The following is a 22684-nucleotide window of genomic DNA, read 5'->3' on the forward strand; positions in this document are numbered from 1 at the left end:
CAACATCATGTTGGTTGTTCAGAGGAGATTTTGGTTACTTGCATACTTTTTTTTTTTTTTTTTTTTTTTTTGGGGGGAGTATAAGATGAATCGCAGATAATGGGAGGAAGTACTGAACAATAGTAATGATTGCCAGTTATCTTGAGAGCTTACTATGTATCAGAATGTTTGACAAAGTATCTCATTTAGTCCTCCTATTGCCTTTGTGAGACAAGCACTACTTTTTTTTTTTTTTTTTTTTTTGGCTGCGCCCGGTCTTAGTTGCGGCACACGGGATCGTTTCTTTTAGTTGTGGCATGTGAACTCTTAGTTGCGGCATGTGGGATCTAGTTCCCTGACCAGGGATCAAACCCGGGCCCCCTGCATTGGGAGTGCGGAGTCTCAGCCACTGGACCACCAGGGAAGTCCCAGACAAGTACTATTTTTAATCCCATGTTACTGCTGAGCAAGCCCAGGTTTCTAGAGATTCAGTAACTCAGCCAAGGTCACACAGTTAGTAAGTGGGGGGATGGGGACTCAAACAAGGGTCTTTGTCACTTGAAAGCTCATTTTCTTCATCACTAAGGTGCATTATGTAATTATGCGTGATCTGATTGGTTCTGATTTCTTTACAATTTGATATTTTTGTAGCCATTTTTTTAAAGCGTCAAAAAATTTAAAACAGTTATCACACAGGAAGGGATTTGTTCTTCTAGTCCAATTCTTCTCCCTGTAGAAATCCCAGCTGCAGGGGGCCGTGAGTCCGGGTGGCAGACAGCACTCCCCGCTGTCCCGCACGTGCCCATGAGTCACCCCGTTACAGCAGAGCCTCACTTCAGCCACTGGGCTGCGCAGGGATTGTGTCTCCTCTCGCAGACTGGACGACTGACACCTTGAAGGGTGGCGTGACTTGTCCACACTGCCAACCCTTGACCGTGGCTTCTTCCACTGCATGCTGTCTCCTCTCCCTAGTGGCATGGAGCAGGCTTTGCTGGCGCCAGTGTTGAGTGGCAGCTGTCACACTCAGTGTCAGCAATCCCGTAACTGAGGCCTGGCTTCATGAAGGACTTTATAATTTGGAAGGAAAAACTCTGGCAGCCTCACCAAAGGTGGCAAGAATTCCCAGGCCCAGTAGAAAGGTGTGGGTGATGTGTTTCAAGGGCCTGGGGCCGTGGCACCTGGCTTATTGAGTGGTATGACACCCGTCTTCTGTCTGTTTTCCCACAGCCAGGTTGTGTGGGGTAAAACACCTGAAATCACAAAATCTTGGACCACAGTGTTGGCTACGTCATTTTAAAATACATGAATATATAAATTTGAGCCTGGAAGGAGCCCCATGGGTTTCCATGTGCTGGTCTTTCCCGCTGTGGGTCTGCGTGCTTTTCTTTATCTCTGTGTGTCTTCATGTTTTCCATTCTCAGGTCGTCTTCATCTCTGAGGCTTTCATTGCTCTCTCTTTCATACACACACACACACACACACACACACACACACACACACATACATTGAATCCAAGAAATCTATAAAAAAAAAAAAAACCTTTGACAGTGAGTGTGGGCATTTTCTCATTTGTAAGTGCTAAGAACTCTGTTTACATTGTCAGCAGTGTTTATTGGACACCTGGTAGACACAGAGTAACACCGAGTTGGGCTCTGGGGAATTACAGAGAAAGAAAAGGACGTCATTCTTTACTTCGAAGACCTTACAGTCTAATGGGGAGAACAAGATGACAAATCCCATTACCTAGAGACTAGCGTCATCACAGACCGCACCGCGTATGCCCACAGCTACCTTAACCAAAGGGCACGTGCGTGCTTCTGCATTTGGAAAGAGGGAAAGGAAAGTTCTGGTAGGTGGTATCGCAATTGTAAAATGAAAATTTCTGTCTGGAGATCTATGAGTTTTTGCGTCTTTTCCCTGAAGGCCAAACAGAAGTGTGTTTTTTGTCTCTGCTTGGGCTTTGGGAAAAGAGAACGAATCTAAACATCTCACTCATTTGGAAGGACTGTGCATTTTGAAGTTCTGTAGAGCTCAGTAGCCAAGGCAACATGCCATAGTGTGTGTGAGGAGTGCCGGCCCAATGGTTTGAAGGTGGAATATAGGAGAATATTGAGGGGCATAAAAATAAGCAAACGAACCAAGCATGCAACAGACGGTTACAGGCAAGGCTGCAAAGGCACATGTCTAGGAAGTGGTACTAACTCCCCAGAATCCCATAGACACTGTGATGTTAGGGCTGCGAGGGATGCTGGCTACAGGTGGCTGCAGAAAAGGGCTCTTTGTCTGCATGGGGAAGAACCATGCAAAAGCCTTACGCGTCGGAACACTCCATTCACATTCAAGTTTTCAAATGTCCTGGAAGTAGTAACACGGGTGCTGGGTATCTGTTGACAGGAATTCCTGGGAGCCGGTTAACGACAGCAGAGTTCACATGACTGCATCTTTGAGGCAGGTAGCAAGGGTTGACGCCCAAAGTTGGGAGTTTTTAGTCCCTGGTTGTGACCTCCCCACTTAAAGATTCCTCTGTTTCCCAACCATTAAATTAGAGGGCTGGATCCTTTAACCAAAGGTCCTTCTTTCAAGAGCTTCTGGGGAAAAAGATGGGATCAGATCTAGAAAGGACCAGTCAAACATTTAGTGAGATTAGAGTTTAAAAAGAAAGAAACCCAAATCAGTGGTATATGCTATTTTAAGTAAATGCCTGTGAGATTCATGTGTGCGTTCAGTAAAAATTTTTATGTTCGTATGCCAAGTATTTTGCAAGGCACGGAGGATACAGAGGCAAACTAGTGACATGAGGTCTCTGCCCGCTGGGCTCACCCATCCCATGTGCAGTTCCTGAAAGTTCACTCTACACAGCTGGGACTCAGCTCAGAATATTCCATTTCTAAGTTTCCAGGGCCTTTGGTGGTAGAGAAGATTGTTACCTACTCTGAGGCCGCCTGGAAGGGGTTCCCGAGGGGGTTTCTATGGTTTTGAAGGACCTGGGGAGGGTGAGCCACTTTTTGCTGTGTTGGATTGTCTGCCACGTGGTGCCTGGGCTCCACTCCGAAGGTAGTGGGAACACGGGCTTCCCAGGAGGACCACACGCGTGGACCCCGGGGCCCAGGAGAGTTTGTTGTGCTTGTGTGTTTGCTTTTCCCAAACAGAGAAATAAATTGCTCCAGGAACCGTAGGGGCCTACGGTTTCATTTGCCATGACTGAGGCGGGGGGCTTCCCCAATGCTGACCTTTCAACAGACTTTCTCAGCTTCGTGGCTGGCATTTCTCCCAGGAACAAGCAAACCTGACCTCATTAGAAGCTGAATATCCAAGACGTTTTGTTTCTAAATCCAACCAGTCCCCAAACTCAGAATGCCCAAAGTAATTCCCAGACCCCCATCCCTTCCCATCCATTTCACTGCTCACATGGTCAGAGATGGAAGCTTAATCAGGTTCAGACACAATTACAAGGAAAGGCAGCAGCGGGATTTCCTAAGAGCCTACGTGTGCCCAGGGGTCCTTTTAGGTCTGCATCCTTATATAAGAAAAGAAGGAAAAATAAGAAACTGAAAAACCCTGTTTGGTCAAATGTGAAATTACTTGAAAGGTTCCAATTTGGGATCAAAACTCAGAGCCAGTTTGGACGGGGTGGGTTCCCAGCTCCTGAGTGGCCTTTTCATTGTGCTTTGTTGCCTAGTCAAAACTCGTTTCTGGTACAAGAAGCGCCCAGAGGCAAAGGCACCGGCAGGGATCTCTCTCCAGGAGCCCTGCCTTCGCACAGAAGCGCCTCGGGACTTTAAATGAATCCTGTGTAGGAACAAGAAAGAGAGAGGAAGAACCCGGGCCTCCTCAGAAAAGACCTGCCCAGCATCTTATCCTCGGCAGATAACACTCAAGGGGATAATCACAGCCCACCCTGTGCCAAGGTGGTTCCCATTTTACAAAAGGAAAATACGAAGCACAGAAAGGAGTCCAGGCCTGGTCCGAGGAAGGTTGCTGTAAATTATTGTCCGTGGTGAGGTCACGTGTCGCTGTGTCATCCCCTAAACCAGAGTCGTGTCCCTCCTGCTGCCACGTCTCACCGGACAAGCGAGGTCTCTCGCGCCTTCCTGCCCAGCCATCCTCGACCACAGAGTGGCCAACTGGACCTCTTCATTAGCTGGAAACTTCTGTATTGAATCTTAAGTCAGTCAAGGGAAATGACAGAACCAAGTCACAGCGGGATTTATTGGTGCTGATTTGGGACCATTGATCGTAGAATTCAGAGCTTAGAAAGCCTTAGACATCACCGGTTTACCTTTCCCCCACCCTACGCACTGCACCCTGGCACTCCCTTTGCAGAAATGAATCAGCAGTGCTGGAGATGAGTGGATGTGTGCGAGGTCTCGGGGCCTGGGGGTGCCAGCGAGGTTCCCACCCCTGTAACCCGGCTCTGGCGCCACCGGACTGCCTCTATGGGGGCGGGGTGGGGGGCTTCCTCACTTACATTCTTGAACAGGGAGAAGCAGGTCAGAAGTTTATCTTCTTGGGAGCAACTCCAAGGTAGAGAGCACCGTGTTCCTCCCTGCATTCCCCTGGCACGTGGTATATGTACTCATCAATGTGTAGCTATTGTAACTAAAGCCTCCTTTGACTCCTTTGACTGTTGGTGGATGTCTGCTCCATGCCAGGCCCTGTGGAGGCACCTTTAGCCCATGATCTCTCATCCTAATAAGCGTCATGAGAAGTAAGTGTGGTGCCAACGGCAGATGAGGAAACTGAGGCTCAGAGAGTCTCCCCGCTTTCTCAAGGTCACCCTGCTCACAAGCGGTGCAGCAGGGGGCCCCCTGAGCCCACGCTTTCTACCCACACTGCTCTTCCAGGCGCTCCTAGGACCCAGATTACCTGCTGGAGATTAGGGCCTGGCCTCTAATCCTATCTCTGGTGCTTGCAGAGAGTTCATTTTGTTGGATGGGAAGGGAGTGAGTGGCAAGAGCTGATTTCTGAGGCTCTTTCGTAGCCGCCATGTTCCCTGACTCTGCTCCGAACCAGAGCACACCGATCCAGAGAGGCCATCCTGTCCTCCGCTGGCTCTGGGAGCAAAGCAAAGGGAGAGTCTCTCCCCTGGACGACTCCTGACAGTTTCCCGGAGGTGCGTATTCAGTCAACCCATGAGCCTTCACCACCAGTAGGCAACTGGCAGGGAGAGGAAATAGATGTTTGTTGGGGGTCATCTTGGCACCGGGCACTTCACTTGCCTTTTATTCGCTTTAAAACAACTCCAGGGATTATTATGCCCCTCTTCACTGACAGTCAGCAGGCTGGTAACATGGCCTCGGGGAGTAAACTGCAGAGCCAGGATTCAAAAGATTCAAAAGATCCAGCCCTGACCTGACTCCCCAGCTGTGCTTCTTCTCCTGCCCCTGCTGGCTGCTGCGAGAGAGGCCAGGTCCCTGCCTTCTGAATCATCTCTCAGCTGCCGGTGGGCCACTTTTGTCTCTTCTGATGTTCCCTATAACCTGGATTTTTATCATGTAAGAGATTTTAGAGGGAAGAGGAGGATACACTATATGATTTGACCCAAGCTGCACTGCGTATAATGTTGGACAACATGGGAACTTTCCCTTCCTCCCTCCCTTCTCCCACTTCCTTCCTTCTTTCCTTCCTCCCCTCCTTCCCTCTCTCCCTCCCTCCTTCCCAGTTAGGACTCTGGTACCAACCAGAGATGTACTAGATGCTGTGGGGCTATTGCTATTAGGAATTCATGTCCTGCTCACCAAAAGCGGAGTGATAATAGCAGCGACCCACTGGTCATGCACAGCCACCCAGGCCTCCCAGCATTCAGAGGAGACCAGCTGGCCAGGACCAGGGTCTCCATCAGTCTCTCCTGGGCTCTCAACCTTCCTGCAGACTCAGCTGTGATCCTGCCAGCAGCTGAATCCAAATGAAATGGAGTCAGCAGACAATGAAGAAAGGAACAGTGAATGTTCTTTTTTCTCTCTTGTTTACTCAGTGTAGCAGTGGGGCCTCTATATGGGAAGAGGGAGAGAGGGCTTCTTTATCTGCTTATCTGACCCTATACCCTTCCCTTTCCTTCTCTTCCAAATGTAAGAGGATTATACAAGGCTAGGAAATACTTGGCCAGGTGGTTTTGTCCTGTCCTCAAGGCTCTGAGACCCCGGGGGTCCCTAGGAAGCCAGCAGGGTCCAAGGTAGCTTTGTTCCAGCTGCCCCCCCCCCATGGCACTGTTTTACATACTTGCATCTCGTGTTCCCACTTAAGATTTATTTGAAGAAAGAGCTTCCCAGTGTAAAGTATGAAAATCATTCGTCTAATTCCGCCTCCTTAGAAACTTGAGACCAGAGAAATGAAGTGATTTGCCAGGTCACAGCAGAATTCCCCCATCTCCTCAGACTCCCAGCCTGTTCAAGTATGTGAGTCGATGGCTAATTTCAAACCCTCATTAGGCACCCAACTTCCATCAGTCAAAGTCTTACGGGATTTCCCCATCTTATTCTCAAAAACAAAAGACTCTTCAGTTCCCTGAAGACAGATGTGTTCCCTGGGCCTGGAAAAGAGGAAATCTCAGGTCGTCCCCCTGTCATGTGTCAGTGGCGTTGGCTAGGGAGAAGCCCTGTCTGAAGCAACGTGGAGGTCGCTTTGTGAACTGAAAATGTCTTCTGCCATCTTGGCACACGTGTCAGGGCATCACATCCTCTCCTGTTCTGTTTCCTGGCAATGAACATTCCTGTGTCCGGCACTGTTTGTATCACAGCTACCTTGCCTGTGACCCTCATGGGGTTTTTTCTTAGAAGAAAATGCAAACTAGCAAGCAGCCTGGTTAAGTTATTGTTCACAAGCAATAGTAAATTATTCTAATACTATTTCCATGTGCTGTTCATACATTACAGCAGAGTGATGACCAGAACATGGCCACCTGCGTGTCATAGCAGCATTTCTGAGGGATCACTGTCCTTAATCCTCCTCTCTCTCTTTTCTTTATACAATACGTAATTGCCGCTGTAGCACTCCCTCTTCTCGGGCACACGTCTCTCTCGTATTCAAGAGTAGATTGTGCTGTGGCATCGAGAAGCTTCATGATTCTTTTCTTTTCTTTTTTTTCTTTTCTTTTTTTTTCTATATTGAATCCAGAAACATTAAGAAATCCTAAGAAAACCAAGAAACCTAGTTCCTAGTTTTCAAGTGGAACCAAGTCCTCAGGCTTCCCAGCTACTACACTATAGGCTCTTATTCTCTTGAGTTGTATGACTCCTGATCTGATAGATGGCCCTGGACTCACCCTCAGCCTCTCCCTCCAGGCCTGCTCTTTGCCAGCCGTAGCCCCTCGGCAAGCTCTGCCCACCACCTTGCTTTCCTTTTAACCTCCTTGGAAACATGTAGCCATCAACCCTCCAACTCTCCTAGGATCATCATTTTTTTTTTTTTTTAACCTCATTCAGTTGCAGAGATTTTACACTGACATCAAATAAGATAACTGATTCCTTTTCCCACCAAAGGTGAGCAAAGGTGGCAGAGTTCTGGACTGGTTTCTCTCACCAAATCAAGGAAAGAAGAGAACACCAACGGGGGACTTGGCTAACCGCCGCCCCCCACCCCAATGTACTGTCACTTTCAGAGATGGGATCCCACCAGATGGGCTCGGACCCAACTTCTCCCAAGGCCCCTACCCCTCAGCTCTCACCCGGGCGGGCAGCCTGTCCTGGAGCAGATTCAGGCCCCAGGGGGACACAGTGGATCTGAAGCCAGGCACCATCACTCATGTTTTTATGGAAACGTCTCCTGGTTGCAAGGCACAGGGGTGGGGTTGAATCTGCGGAAACGGAATAAATCGGAAGCCCCCTCATGCTGGCTCTGTCGAAACCCTGTGTCAGATTGTGTCCGTAGGGATGCTGCAAATTTTCTGCAGTGGAAGCCACTGGTATAAAACGAGACTCCTACACGCAAGCTTCTCCTGGGGTCAGTGTTCTGAATTAGTCTGAATTCCAAACCTTCCATGGCAGAGAGATCTGAGGTCTTTCACCCCTTTTTTGCGGGCCAGGCTGGATTCGAGGGGACAAGGGCGTGGGGACCAATCCCTTTCAGCCACCGCGTTCATGGTTCTCACCAAAACCTATTTCTGCTTTGCGTTGTAGTCTCCTCATATTTTTGCAAAGCTCACAGGCGTGCAAGCAGAGGTCTTCATTTTGTGATGTTTAAATGTCAGGTCAGTGAAAGGAACGCACAGCTAAGCAACTGCAAAGCTGCGGCCAGTGGTTTGAGCCAGTGGGTATGCCGAGAGGGTGACTTTGTCACGCTCAGAAAATAGATGGCTTGTACAAAAGGGAAAATCTTGGTGTTTTTCCTTAAACTCTAGAATATCTTCTCCATCCCTGCTCTAGGCAGGATTTATTTCCTTCTTTCCTCTCTGGAAAGTTAGATGACTTGTATTTCATGGTAATAAAACCTCTTGCAATCAGGTGCAACCCAGAAGGTAATAAATCCCTTCAGTCACTCCCTGCCTTTTACAGATCGAGAGTCACCAGGAAGTATTCGGCAGGGTGGTTTGGGGGTCATTCCTCCCCAGTTCCCACCCCCAGCCCCACTTTTCTTTTTCCTTCTTTCTTTTTTGTTTGGCCGAGCTGCTCTGCTTTCAGGATCTTAGTTCCCTGACCAGGGATTGAACCCACACCCTCAGCGGTGAAAGCACCAAGTCCTAACCACTGGACCGCCAGGGAATTCCTGCAACCCCACTTTTCTTCACAAGCAGTTACCAGAGTTCCTTTTTTTGCGTTACGCGGGCCTCTCACTGCCGTGGCCTCTCCCGTCGCGGAGCACAGGCTCCGGACGCACAGGCTCAGCGGCCATGGCTCACAGGCCTAGCTGCTCCACGGCATGTGGGATCTTCCTGGACCAGGGCACGAACCCGCATCCCCTGTATCGGCAGGCGGACTCCCAACCACTGCACCACCAGGGAAGCCCCCAGAGTTCCCTTTTTGCCCTAAAGTGATTAGAAGTCTGGGATGATAGGCAGGTAAAATCTTCACACCTGTCTGTGTCCATCTTGGTGTCTTGCATCATTCTTTTTTTTTTGTTAGAACCTATAACGTAATATCTGTGTTCACAATCATTTTCTCTTTCTGTACAGGAGGATTTTTTGTTGTTTGGGGTTTTGTTTTTGCAAAAAGGTGGTGCCCGACTCTAAATTGTGCCCAGATTTCTGTAAAGTCAAAGCGCTTAGCGGAGGTGGCCCTTCCTCTGATCGTTCCTCTTCCTCCCAGTACCTGGGGCTCCTGCCGAAAAGTCTAGGACTTTGCTCACATGCTGGCCAGTTTGTTCTTCAATGGATGAGAACCTAATGCGTTTTCTAACGCCATCTCTTCCACTCATGGGAAGGGAGGTAACAGGTCCAGGTATTAAGGTGGTGGAAACAGCTGGAATTTTAAAGAAGCCAGTTACACTGGATTTCAGATTTTAAAACTAGTCCTTAGCTCAGGAGATCACAGGCAAACAACTGTGCCGACATCAATCTGTATTTTCATGCCATAAATATCTTATTCCAAGGGAAATTTTTTTGAATTGGGAAGAAAAGTAAATTTATAGGAAGCTAGGAAGTTAAGAGTTCTAGAGACAACCATGACTAAAATTGCATGTAAGAAGACCCTTACTCTCCCATACTACTTGACCTTTTCAAAGATCCTGTGGTCCTTGGAGTTAACTGTGAGTGACTCTCTACTGTCCCCAAAGCACAAGGCTTCCCAACATGGTTTCTGCCATCACTACCCAAAGAGAAGAATGGTATCTCCCCAAGGAGCTCTTAAGGTTCCAGCCCTGGGATGCTGTCCTGCATTGCTTTTATTCCACTCCATCCACTAAAGCATAGCTCATGAAATAACCACTTTCATGTAAAACGATTCTTTTTTTTTACTTCACTTTGAGGAAATCTTGGTGTCTAGTTATTTCAGTGAGACATTCTGACATTAGCCGGGAAACCCTCCTGTTCTAGCCGGTCGCTTCCCTGTGGACCTGGCCCAAGCGCTTGGCCACTTCCTCCCAGGCCAAGGATAGACTCATGCTGTACTCGTTTCCCAGCACTGCTGGAACAAAGTACCACAGGCTGGTGACTTAAAATATAATTAATGTCTTCTCTCATGGTTCTGGGGGCTAGAAGTCCAAAATCCAAGTGTTGACAGGACCATGTTCCTTCGGAGACTCACCTTCCTTCTAGAGGTGGCCTTGGCATTCCTTGGCTTATAGCTACACCATTCCGGTCTCTGCCTCTGTCATCATGGTGTGTTTTCCCTATGAGTCTGTGTCTTCGCATGGCTATCTTCCTTATGTGTGTCTCTTCTCCTATTATAAGGATACCTATCATATTGGATCATTGGATCAAGGGCCCGCCCTACTATAATATGACCTCATCTTAACTTTTACGTCTGCAATACACCCAGTTTCCAAGTGAAGTCATATTCACAGGTAACCTGGGGTTAGGACTTCGACGGAACTTTTGGGGGAACACAACACAACCCACACCATGTGCTCCCCTTGCCTTGGCTTGAGAAGAAGCAGATGCTTCTTGTGTCTTCCTTGTACCTCTTGTGTCAGGTTTAGAGGACCGTCTTCAAAGCTTCCCAAACCGCAGCTGGCCAGCATCCTTGGACTCCACCCACAGCCCTGTCCTAAGCTCACTCTCCTCTGGCCCTGTCCACAGCATCCTGCTGATGCCCGCAAGTGGAACAGGAATGTTCTGTGTCCATCAGGCTTCCCCCATCTTGCCTTTCTTCTCTCTCGAGAGGCTCCAAGGCTTTTCCAAACTCTAACCCCACCGTGCACAGCCCACATCTTAGCAGATCAAGAAACCCATTCTGTCACATCTGGTCCCTGAGTGGCCCACACTCCCTTCTGCCTGTGCACACATAAAACGCTACAGCAAGGCTCAGGGAGAGAGCATAGCTTCAGAGTAAGCTTCACTTAAGGTCAAATCCTAGGTCTTCTATTTATTTGACCTTGGACAAGTAACTTCACTTCCTTGAGCCTCGATTCCCTTCTCTGTATACATGAGGCCATAACAACATCTGCTCTGCAAAATTGTGGTTAGGATGAAGTGGAACAGTGTGTGGCGTGTATGCTGCTCTTATGGTAGGGACTTGTTCAAAGTCGTCATTGGCCTTTCTGCTCGCATTTTCTCTCATTGGTCATAATATAGCTACTACATACATAATATAGTTACTAATAATGTAGCTATCTGTTTATCGGGCATCTGTTTTTGTGTCAGACACTGTGCTTGATTTACAGCTATTATTTCCAATTTTTATAAAATCTCTGCAGTGTGGGTGTTGCTACTCTTTTGCAGGTGATGGAAACTAAAACTACCTCCGAAAGAGGTTAAATGAAGTGCCCAAGGTCACATAGCTCCAAAGTATTTGAGCCAAGATTTGAACCCAAGAAAATGCTCTTTGCACTATGTAAAGTTGCCTGTAGGCAACTTCCATTAATCCACTGATGTTATGTCTTCCTGGCTTTTCTCACACTCTCTCCTTTCCTGCTCCTCTAACTGACTTTTCCCCTTTTTCCTTTTTTCATTGTCCATGACTTCTAAGCCAGTAGTTTTCAAATACATTCACATGTCAGAAAAGCATGGTACTTTTCACAGAATAGCGAGTTTTTTCTTTTCTTATTTTTTTTTTTTGCAGAACATTAAGGAATACTGTGTAAGCCTTAGAAGCACTTTTGCTAGCAGAAAACATAGCTATGTATTTTCTATGTACAGTATGGGACCATACACATAAGTGTACACATACACATACACGCATGCTCTCACACTCAGCTAGGAATAAAGCATAACCACTTGCTTTCCATTATCATGAACTTAGTACTCAATGATTTATTCCCTCATCTGCTAGGATTTGCTAACAGATAAGATTGAGAAGGCACAGCAAATTTAAGAAAACATTTATGGGAGAAGAATTTGAGGTTCGGAACATCAATGCGTTATGTATTAATATGAGTGTAGCACCTTGGTTCAGTTTGTGCGGAAGGAACTTAAGAATTGCTGGAATACACCGGCAACATTTATATTCAGCATGCTCTCGTGGGGAAGGGTTTGCCGAGTGCAGGGAAAGGCAGGAGACACCTGCTTTAAATGCTCCCTTCCCTGTGGGCTTTCTGTGTTAACTTGTGGGACACACACCTTTTTCATCTTGAGCCCCCGATTTATCTCCCTTTCAAAAAATTAAGATGCCCCAAGTACCATCAGGCATTCCATCTGTGGGAATCCTATTCGAGAAGATGTTCACAGGCATCCGAACACTTTGACACCACAGATGTCTTGTGATTTATTTTCACATCGTGGTGAGTGAGGCTGTACCGGGCTTAGCCCCCGGTGCTTGAGTCACTACAAAGAAGGAAGGACACCTCACTGGTACCCAGAAACACGTGTCAGAGTAAATCACGGTTTTACATCTGCTCCCTCACCTGTGTGCTCCTCTGCGGCTTCACTGTGTCTCCGAAACTAGGCACACTTTGGATTTCTTATGTGAAGCCGTATTTTTTTTTTTTTTGCACTGAAGTTTCAGAGTCGTCATCAGATGCATCGTGTGTTCCTTCAGGAACACCCTAACGTGGTGACTCCCAGACGGAAAGCAGATCAGAGCCCCTCCCTCAGGGCTGCTGGGTAATATTGATCTTAACTTTGATCTGTCAGCACATCTCCAAGCACGTCAACACCGTGCTCCATCAGGCCTGGAAATAAGCAAAGGCCCAGCCTTGTCATCATTTGCTTCCATGGGTGGACACATTTATTGGCCTTCCGTGTTGTTACAGCAAAACAAAAGTGGAAAATGTTATGTGCTGTACAATGTTTATTGATTTTCCCTGAGCCGAAAGCAAGGTTTTGGACGTAGCCTTGGAAACAGCTATGATTTGGGCATGGAGGGTGCCAGACAGCTTCCTGGCATCGTCACCCAAACTTAGATCAGCCTGGGGACAGCCGGTGGGGGCAGCGGCAGTTTAATTATTAGAAGCTGGCAGAACTCCTGAAGGCAGAGTTTTGGCTGGTTCTGTACGTGTACAGAGCAGCGCCCATGCTCTTGGTTCCTGAGAGGTGCTCGGATATCACGCTGCTGGTATTGAGATGATGCCTTTGGACCTGAGACCCAGACTTGCTGGCTTTCCCACCACCTCCCCGTGCTCTGCCAGGCCAGCTGAGGGCCAGATTCTGGCATGAAGAGCGAGTTTTCTCTCCTTGTCACCGCTGAGCTCAGCTACAAAGCTTCATCGTGGTCTGGGGCAGCGCTTCTCAGACTGGACCGTGTGTGTGAGTCACCTGGGAATCTTACTAAAATGAAGTTCCTGATTCAGTAGGACTTGCATGTGGCTTGAGATTATGCATTTCCAACAAGCTCCCGGCTGATCCCAAAGCTGCTGGTCCATGGACAGCAGTGAAGGGCCTCGTGGAAGGGAAAGACTCTGACCAGAAACCGTGGCAACTTAACTCTCACGCTCGCTCCACTGGATGTTGTAAGCCCTCCATCCCAGCAGGTGGAGAATGGAGGGAGATTCATCTCCCCAGCTCTCAAGTCTGACCACCTAGGAGAATCACCTGGGGAGCGTCAGCGACCTGGCCACACCCAGGACCCCACCCAAGACCAGGTAGGCAAAGCTCCCCAGGTGACGCTGATGTGCAGGGTTGAAGGACCACTGACTTAAATCACCAAGATGCTCCTCAGATGTTAACATGGTAGGGAGGGTGGGTGCCTGTCCTGGGAGCAGTGAACTACAGGAAAGCGAGTGCTTTGCTGATCCACACTGTAGAGCATAGACCCACTCCTGGGAGGAGGTTCCCAAAAAGGTATAGTGGCTCAAACCAAACCGAAGTTTATTTTCCCGTGTGGAATTAGTGAGTGTGGGTCAGCCAGTGCCTCCTCTCCACCGAGTCATTCAGGGGCCAGTGGAGCCTCTGCTGTTTTCAAGGTGCAGCTTCTAAGGTCCTCTTGGGAGGCTGTCTCATTCTAGAAGCTTGGAAGAATTCCGTGCATCGGGCCTGGAGGAGTATTTATCACTTCTGCTCACATTTCATTGACCAGAACTTAGAGGAACAAGGGACACTGGGCAATGCCGACAGCTCTGTGCCCAGAAAGAAGAGAGGAACGGGATTGTGGGAGCAGCCAGCAGCCTCCAGCACCAGCCCTGTGGGGTGGATCTGGGCACACAGACTCAAGAGCCAGCTCCTTCCTACACGGGGACCACCCAGGGGGCTGCATGAAGCTTTGGAAGACTAAGAATGGAAACACACAATCCAACCTGGGCTCATGGCTCAGAAGGATTAAAAAAATAATTATTGGTGGTAATGTCTTACATTCTCCTGTCACCCCCAAAATAATTTCTGTGAATGTTCACGAAGCACACAGACTATTTTTAGACCTTGTTTTCCTCTTCTGGACATAATGAAATGTATAAATGGGAGAAGGACTGTGGTAAGTGATGTATACTCCTCAGCTCCAAGCTCCTCCCTGAGCAATGGCTTCACCTCATACTGCCTTCAGAGAGGGCGAACCTACAGACGGCAAGTCCCCCATGTCTCCATCACCCTGGTTTCGATCCCCTCGTCCCTGGTTCCAGCTCTAATTCCTCCCTCCGGCCTCCTGCTGCTCCTGTCAAAGGCCAGTCTGTCCACTGATGTGCATATAGGATCACAGCTCCTTTCACCTTCATAATGACCTTGCATTCCTTCTCCCACCCAGCATCACCAGCCTTGTCCTCCATGTTGGTCTGCTCCCGTAGAGGACATATAAACAAGGTCCGGGGCTCCTGGGGGGTGGGGGGTGGGCAGGATCCCCCGGGCCTCCAGCTGCCCCCTTGGCTGCTTTCCTTTAGCAAACCTCTCTGAGTCTCCATGTCCTACCCCGCCCACTCCTCAGATCACACTGCCCCTCTTCCACCGGCCACTCACCACTCTTCTGAAATTGCTTGCCTCAAGGTCACCGGTGATTTCCAATCATTCTCAGCTTGCTGGGAACTACTGCCCCCTGCTCGGAACAGTTTCCTGTCTCAGCTTCCTTGGTCCATACCAGTCTGCTCGGCCGGTCTCTTTCACTCTTGCAACTGATTTCTCAGCCTTTGGATGGGGACCCCTCCTCTTTTCTCTCTACCCTCTCTCCCTAGGTGAGTTCACCTGGTCTCATGGGCACCGCGTGGCTTGCAGGACCTCAGTTCCCCGACCAGGGATTGAACCCGGGCTATGGCAGTGAAAGCCCAGAATCCTGACCGCTAGGCAACCGGGGAACTCCCCGATGCCTGAGTTCTTTACTGACCCCAGGCGCTTTCTCCTGCTGCCTGATGAATACTTGGATGACTGTCTCACTGGCAGCCCAGACTCTCACTACCTCTCCCTTCCCACCAAACAAACAAACAAACCAAAAACTGATGTGGTGAAATGGCATGACCATCTGCCTGGGTGCTAATGGCAGAAATCTGGGGGTCATCCTTGGTTCTTCCCATGGCCCCCAAATTCCATCTCTCAGCAAATCCTATTGTAGAAACAGATAGTTCTAAATAGGTCCCATCACTCTCCTACTTACCATGTCACTGCCACTGTCCTGGTCCAAGCCACCATCCTCTCTCACCGGGCTGTGGCAGCAGCCACCTGACAGCCTCCCCACCTCCATCCCTGCTTCCTAGCCTCCACAGAGCAGCTAGAGCTTCCTTGTGAAAACAGGTCTATACCGGCTCTTTACAGCGTCCCTGACACCGTGGGTAAAATCTCAACTTACGGCCACGGGGCCCATGGCGCTGCCTACACACTGCCCTGGCTGCCTCTGCACCCTCCCGTGTGCAGCCCCTCCCCTCTCTGGTCACACACGGCCACCACCCCCTCCTCCCTTCATGCCTCCAGCTTGCCCTCACGTGCGTCATCCCCTCTGCCCGGGATGTTCCTCCCCACATGTCCCTCGACCACCTGTCCTAGATCAGGGCCCTTGTCCTTGGCTGATCTGGCGTCTGGGGTATCCTCGGTTTCTCCGGCTTCGGGTGCACACAGCCGCTGTCCTCTGACCCATCTCCATCACAGGGGGAGTGATGTGGTCTGGCCTTTTTAAAGCTTTTGCATCCCTGGTTCTTTAATCCCCTGCCAGGACCAACTTACATTTTGGATCTTCTTGTGCCTAAGAGAACATCTGGCTCCCTTTGGTCCCAGTCACCTTCCAGGCCTCTCGGGAGGTGGGGGCAGGTCGCCCAGGCCACCTCCTCTGTGTGAGAGTTGATGGTGTTTTTCAACAGAGAGAGGAAAGGCCTCACCCAGACACATCAATATTCATTTGTTTACTTATCATCTGTCTTTAGTAAGCCCCAGGAGGGTGGGATCAATGCATTATCTAGTTTCAGTGGTTGTCCAAAAACTATGTGTTAAGTAAATGAATTAAGAAATGAACAGGGCTTCCTTGGTGGCACAGTGGTTGGGAATCCGCCTGCCAATGCAGGGGACACGGGTTCGAGCCCTGGTCCGGGAAGATCCCACATGCTGTGGGGCAACTAAGCCCGTGTGCCACAACTACTGAGCCTGCGCTCTAGAGTCCGCAAGCCACAGCTACTGAAGCCCATGCGCCTAGAGCCCGTGCTCCACAACAAGAGAAGCCACTGCAACGAGAAGCCCGTGCACCACAGCGAAGAGTAGCCCCCACTCGCCACAACTAGAGAAAACCCATGTGCAGCAACGAAGACCCAACGCAGCCATAAATAAATACATAATTTTTTTTAAAAGTTATTAAAAAATAAAATAAGCTTCCCAAATTTATAATTAACACTTTGATTGTCTGTTCCTTCCAAGTTTAAAGAACACTCCCGACCCTCTACCCCTACCAGGATGCACGGGTGAGGGGGGGGTTTCCTTGAGCAAAGCTAATGGCCGGCCAGGTGCAATCACTAGAAACACTGCAAAGTGCGAAGATAAATGTTTCCACTTAGGGGACAAATGCATCTCTATTAGAAACCGATTATGACAGTCTCAGAAGGAAAGCCTCTACTGTGGGTGGTTTTTATCTGGCCTCTGAGAAAACCTGCCAGTGAGATGCTTCCAGATTCCCTCCAGGAACGTTTGGGGCCGGCCTGGTGCAATCCACGTATCCTGATTGTACAGCACGGGCACTCAGCAAGTTCAGGCACCAGTAAATACTAAGCGCTGTTATTTATTAAGTGCCTACTGCATTCCAGGCTTTTGTGTTCCGTACGTTACATACACTTTCTAATCCTCGCGACAACCCGAGGAGTTAGGAATTGTTGCCCTGACTACACGAACGGGGAAGCTAAACCCCCCAGAAGTTAAACAAGCTGCCTAACACCATGCCCCCAACTCAGCGGGGTATAGAGCTGGGATTTGAACATGAATTTGGGGCCCTCCATGCCCGTGCCAGGCTGCACACGCTGTACCACCCCCCTCCCTTGTCAAATGCAGGGTCCGGTCAGCCCAGGCCTTCCTTAGCACATCAGGGACCACCTGCCTCAGGGTTAAGGCAATGATTTGAACAGTCCTCTATCCTCCAAGTGAGGAAAAATGCTGCTGAAAACTGTCAGGTTTTCATCTGGGGCCAGATGAAGACTATAGCCTGGGAGACAGGCTCTCAGATGGCTCTGAGGAACTGCTCCGAAGAGGTGGGAGGAGGACGGTACATGTGATTTTGGTGACGGGGGATACATACAGTCAAGCTCACATCTTGGCAGAAGGCTGCAGCTCGTCACAAGGAGACGTCTCCATGAATGGTTTTAGTGCTTTTCTGGATATCAGAAGATGCAAGAAATAGGGCTCATGAAATCTTCTCCTGAAAATCTCTAACTGTCTGAAGGCCTGTTCTGCCAGCTTTCCCCAGAGCACAGAGCGCCTCATTCCTGATCTCCACCCTGAACTCCTTTCACCGGGTGTTGAAGGTCAGTGACTCCAGTGGCTTAGTGACTTCATTCTTGTAGAACCAGGTGGAGAATGCCGATTTTTAGTCGGCATAACCAACTTGCATGTATATATTTACAGGGCTTCTTCGGACCTCTCATGATGTTCTCTGGGCCTTGAAAATGCTCTGGCGATTTTCTCACCCTGTGGGGACTCCCGGGGATTTGTCTGGAGGGCAGCTAGGAGGAGAGTCCTGCCGCTCTTGACCATGGAAAGGACCTACTCTCGCAGCAAAGGTCCAGCCTCCCGTGAGCCGCTGCAGTGCTGGGGGGCACTCATGGGAGGTGCAGAGGAGGGGGGACCCCCTGTGGCCACATGAGCTCAGAAGCCCTGGAGGCCTCCAGAGTGGCAGATATTCCTCTCAGTTTGGCCGCACAGCGGACATCGAACCTCCCCTTCACTCTGGAAGGCAGGGCCTCCTTCAGCCCAGGAAGGTGGCTCTGAGAGCCCAGTGGCCTCCCTCACTGGGCAGGGAGCTGGACACTTCCTTCCCTGTGCCCTTCACAGAGGGGCCTTTGGGGAAGGAAGGGCCCTTGCTGCAAACCCCTGCTGGCATCCCAGGACAAGTTCAATGCTGCTGGTACCTTTTCTCTCTCCCTCCCTCTCGTCCTTCCCTTCCCTTTCCTCTCCTGCTGTCTTGATCACCTACTGGGGATGCTCATGGAACACCCTGGAGGGAGTGGATTTGGCAGGAGCCCCAGTTTGTGGAACTAGAAATGCATTGGGTGGCGGGACTCCGTCGCCCTGGGCAGCTCTGTGGAGGGCATGCATCTGCTGGGACGGGAGATGCCCTGGGCTGGTGGAAAGCCAGAGCTCCGGTCCCGACTCTACCAGTGTCTACCTGTGGGACCCGAGGCGCAGTCACCTGCCAGCCGCCATTCATGGAGAACGCTCTGGGCCCGTGGACCTCAGACCCAGTCCTGGCCCTTCCCCTGCACCACCACCCCCGCCCCCGGTCCGCTAGCTCCCCGCTGGCTTTGTCCAGAGGGAGTGAGGGCAGGTGCCTCACTGCCCCAGGGCATCTCCAGCAGTGCCTGAGTTTCCGCGGCCTCCATCTCCCACAGGATCACCTCCGTGGCTCCAACTTCCACAGGGGCCCGGCCGCTAGGACACCTTCATCCCACCCGCCCAGGGGCAGTAGTGGCTTCCCCGCTGCTGCTCATCTCAGGGGCCTCATCATCCACGTAGGTTTTTCCATCACCTGCGGAAGCAGTTGCCTCATTACGACCCCTCTCTGTAGATGCCCGGTTCCTGGTTATCCCTGACCGCCCACTTACATCACGTCAGCTCGGAACTGAGGCCTGGCCAGCCTTCCTCAGAATACCCTCAGATGCTCCCATTTTACAGATGAGGCCACTGAAGCTCGGAGGTGAGAAGCGACTTGTTCAGGGTCATCTGGCTGGTAAGGAGCTGAGCCAGAACTCAGCCCGAGCTCCTCCTACCCACTCCTCCAGCTGCTCCTGGAGACCTTGACCTCTCTCAATTTTATTTATTTATTTATTTTTTGCGGTACGCGGGCCTCTCACTGCTGTGGCCTCTCCCGTTGCGGAGCACAGGCTCCGGACATGCAGGCTCAGCGGCCATGGCTCACGGGCCCAGCCGCTCCGCGGCACGCGGGATCCTTCTGAACCGGGGCACGAACCCGTGTCCCCTGCATCGGCAGGCGGACTCCCGACCACTGCGCCACCAGGGAAGCCCTACCTTGACCTCTCTGAGTTTCTGTTTCCCTGACTCTGAAAAGAGCCAGCAAGATCTGCCTCGTGGCATTGTTCGCAGGATGAGAGAGAGTGTCTGTAAAGAGCCTCTTGGCCCCAAGCCGTGGCACACCCCCATCGGGTGGGCCCATCTTGCTGACCAGCCCCAGTGCCCAGGTTGCTGCCAGATGAGAGCTCCCGACATACATTCCAGCGGCCCGTGTGGGGCGGGCAGCTCCCTGCACATGTGGCTGCGTGGGAGCTCTGAGGCCTGCCTGTGAGTCTCCACTGCCCAGGGCTTGGGTATCCCTGGGAAGAGGCTCAGAAGTTAACTCTCTCCCTTTTTTGGTCAAAGCTCGTAGCGGTTTCCACAGGTGTGGGTTTGAAGCTGGCCTCGGTAGTCTGCGCTTTGATTGTTGCTTGAGCAGTGTTTAAGGGCAGTTCTGAGGCCTCGTCCAGGAAAGAGGGCTGTTTGTGGGAATCAGTGAACAAGCACGGAACTCCACGAAAACCACCTTTCTGGACCCAAAGACAGAACCGTTCTTACCTGACAACCCAGAGTTCGGGTTCAAGAGAGGCAGCCGAAAACAACTTTTTCTTCCCCTAAAATCATAGAATATGAGGGTCAGAGAAACCATAAAACATGATCAAGGGTAGAATAAACTTCCATTTTACAGAGGAGAAAATCAAGGCTTAAAGTTGGTTAAGTGACCTCTGTAAGGTCACGTGGCATATTGGTGGCAAACCAGGCCCGGGCCCCGAGGCTCCTCCGTGCTGGCCAGGGGGCCTATGACTGGGAGGCTGTGGCCTGGGCCTGCACGGAGCCAGCATTGGCCAAACCCCAGGAGGGCATCTGAGGATCAGGTTGGGCACACCCAGGGATTTGGATGGTCCCAAATTTCTCCCATAGCCACAGGAACAGGCTCGGGATAGCTGTTCCTTTCAGCGAAGATTTTGTCCATAAATATCTCAGTTGTATTTACTAGGTTGTCCGGCACGTAATAGCATGCCTTATTAATAGAGCAGCTTAACACTGTCTAGTGAGTAGACGTACTCTTTGCGGTGTAAAACAAACCTCCCCTTTACGATGTACTTTATAACGCCACGTGACAGCGGCAATGCTCAGAATCTTACTGCAGGCTTCCGTCTGACCTCACGGGAAGGGACAGACGAAGGGACTGTCTCGGGGACAGCTCATCATCACTAGTCCGATGATTCACGTATCAGTGCATCTCTGAGGGATGTGTTCTCCGAGCTCAGTCTCTGTTTTGAGGGTCCAGACAGGCTAAGCATATGGTTCTGAAACTCTTATTCTCCCCCACTGCCCAAGTCTGCCCGCTGCCTCCCATGGTGAGTCACGGAGATTTCATCTGCCACCCGCGGCCATGTGAACGCTACAGCCACGGGACCGTGGTGGAGTTTTACTGCGATCCCGGCTACAGCCTCACCAGTGACTACAAATACATCACCTGCCAGTACGGGGAGTGGTTTCCTTCCTATCAAGTCTACTGCATCAAGTCAGGTAAGCACGTCGAGGGCGTCCCTGGATGGTCCAGGTTCAGACTACTCACAGTGGCGGGTGGCTGTGTCCTGAGCCCCGTCCCTCCTCCCACACACCCTCCCCCGTCACACGCGGTGTTAGGGACTGGATATAGAAACTCATCTTTGTGGATACATGTGGCTGATACTTCCAAACCCTGTTCGGAGGGTCAGGAGTATTAACCCGCCCATGCCCATGTTACAAGGCTGACCCTCTGAACGGGTCCCTAGACCCCTAGCATCCATGGAAGGACCCGGCCTCTGTGCACTCTGTCTTCTCCCAGCCTTGCCCCCTTCCACTGATAGGGACACAGGCCCATGGGTGTGACCCAAGCGATGCATGACTCAGCCTTTCTCTTCCACTCCCAAGATGCATATCAGAACACAGATGATATGATTATGGGTAAAGCCTGCTCTCACTTCTAAAAACGTAAGCCACGTGCAAGCGTCAGTGCTTCCTACTTAATAACAAATTACTAGCAAACCGTCCTCACCCCTGGTCTCAGAGCACCCGTGTACTGACCACACGACAGAGACTTGGGCACCCGTGCACATCCGCCCACCATCTCCTGCCCACCCCGGTCCAGCCCGCTTGCCCCGGCTTTTTCCAGGTGTGGCCACGGCCACCTGCCCCAAGCAGGGGTGATGGATGCAGCAAAGGGGGGCGGGGAAAGCATTTGTTAACACAGCGCATCTGGGGGCCCACAAATGGTAACGTGAACCAGTGCGGGTGGAGTGCAGAGAAGTAGAGAAGGCACATCCCTCAGACGAGCACACAGGAACCCCAGCGCCCGTCATGGCCTGGGAGCTTCACAGCTGCTTTGTCCTCTCTCACGGCAGAGCAAACGTGGCCCAGCACCCACGAGACCCTCCTGACCACGTGGAAGATCGTGGCGTTCACGGCGACCAGCGTGCTGCTACTGCTGTTGCTTGTCATCCTGGCCAGGATGTTCCAGACCAAGTTCAAGGCCCACTTTCCCCCCAGGTCAGTGCAGTCCATGACCGCCCTGGGTCAGGCTCAGTGCAGCCACCTTGGGCAGCAAGGAGAAAGGATGGTCAGCCTTGATGAGTGCGGAGTTGAGCTTCTAAGGGGGAATAGGGGAGAAAGCAAAAACATTCGCCTGGGAGGTTTTGGGGTGTCTGGGGTCAGAACACCAAGCTGGAGACAGACTCATTTCCCTCTTTCTGCCCCCCCCCCACCCGTAAGCCTCTATCTCCCTCCTTCCCGGGATAAACGTTCTCGAGGCAGGCATTGTAGGGGGTGCAGAGAAGGGGAGCACAGTCAGGGCTGCACACCCTGCACCTCCCACCCCCAGGGGTCCCCTCATTGCCCACTATGTGCCTGCAGCTCTAGAGTTACGTACCTTGGAGCTTCCAGGCCACAGGGAGGATAAATACACAGAAGTAATTAGGGACAAGGTCCAAGGTGCGTGACCCAACGGAGGTTCAAAACCGGTGTGCAAAACCGTGGCAAGTCTCAGGAAGGAGAAAAGGCTCTGGATGGGGAGCCAGGACAGGGCTGGTGAACTTCTGCCTCCAAGTAGGGTCTGAGCTTTCGGAGTGGGGCCTGTGGGCGGGC

General features: G+C 50.9%; 1 protein-coding gene across 1 annotated transcript in view; it reads left to right on the forward strand.

Annotated features, from left to right (window-relative positions):
- SUSD4 (sushi domain containing 4) overlaps positions 1–22684 on the forward strand; it is a 121382-nt gene that overhangs the window by 94256 nt on the left and 4442 nt on the right. The window contains exons 6-7 of the mRNA XM_024750501.1: positions 20897–21088; positions 21946–22090. Of these exons, the coding sequence (XP_024606269.1) occupies positions 20897–21088; positions 21946–22090 (337 nt within the window). The remainder of the gene's footprint in view (positions 1–20896; positions 21089–21945; positions 22091–22684) is intronic.

Source organism: Neophocaena asiaeorientalis, unplaced genomic scaffold (genome assembly GCF_003031525.2).
Source record: "Neophocaena asiaeorientalis asiaeorientalis breed wild unplaced genomic scaffold, Neophocaena_asiaeorientalis_V1.1 scaffold430, whole genome shotgun sequence".
Classification (NCBI taxonomy): Eukaryota; Metazoa; Chordata; class Mammalia; order Artiodactyla; family Phocoenidae; genus Neophocaena; species Neophocaena asiaeorientalis.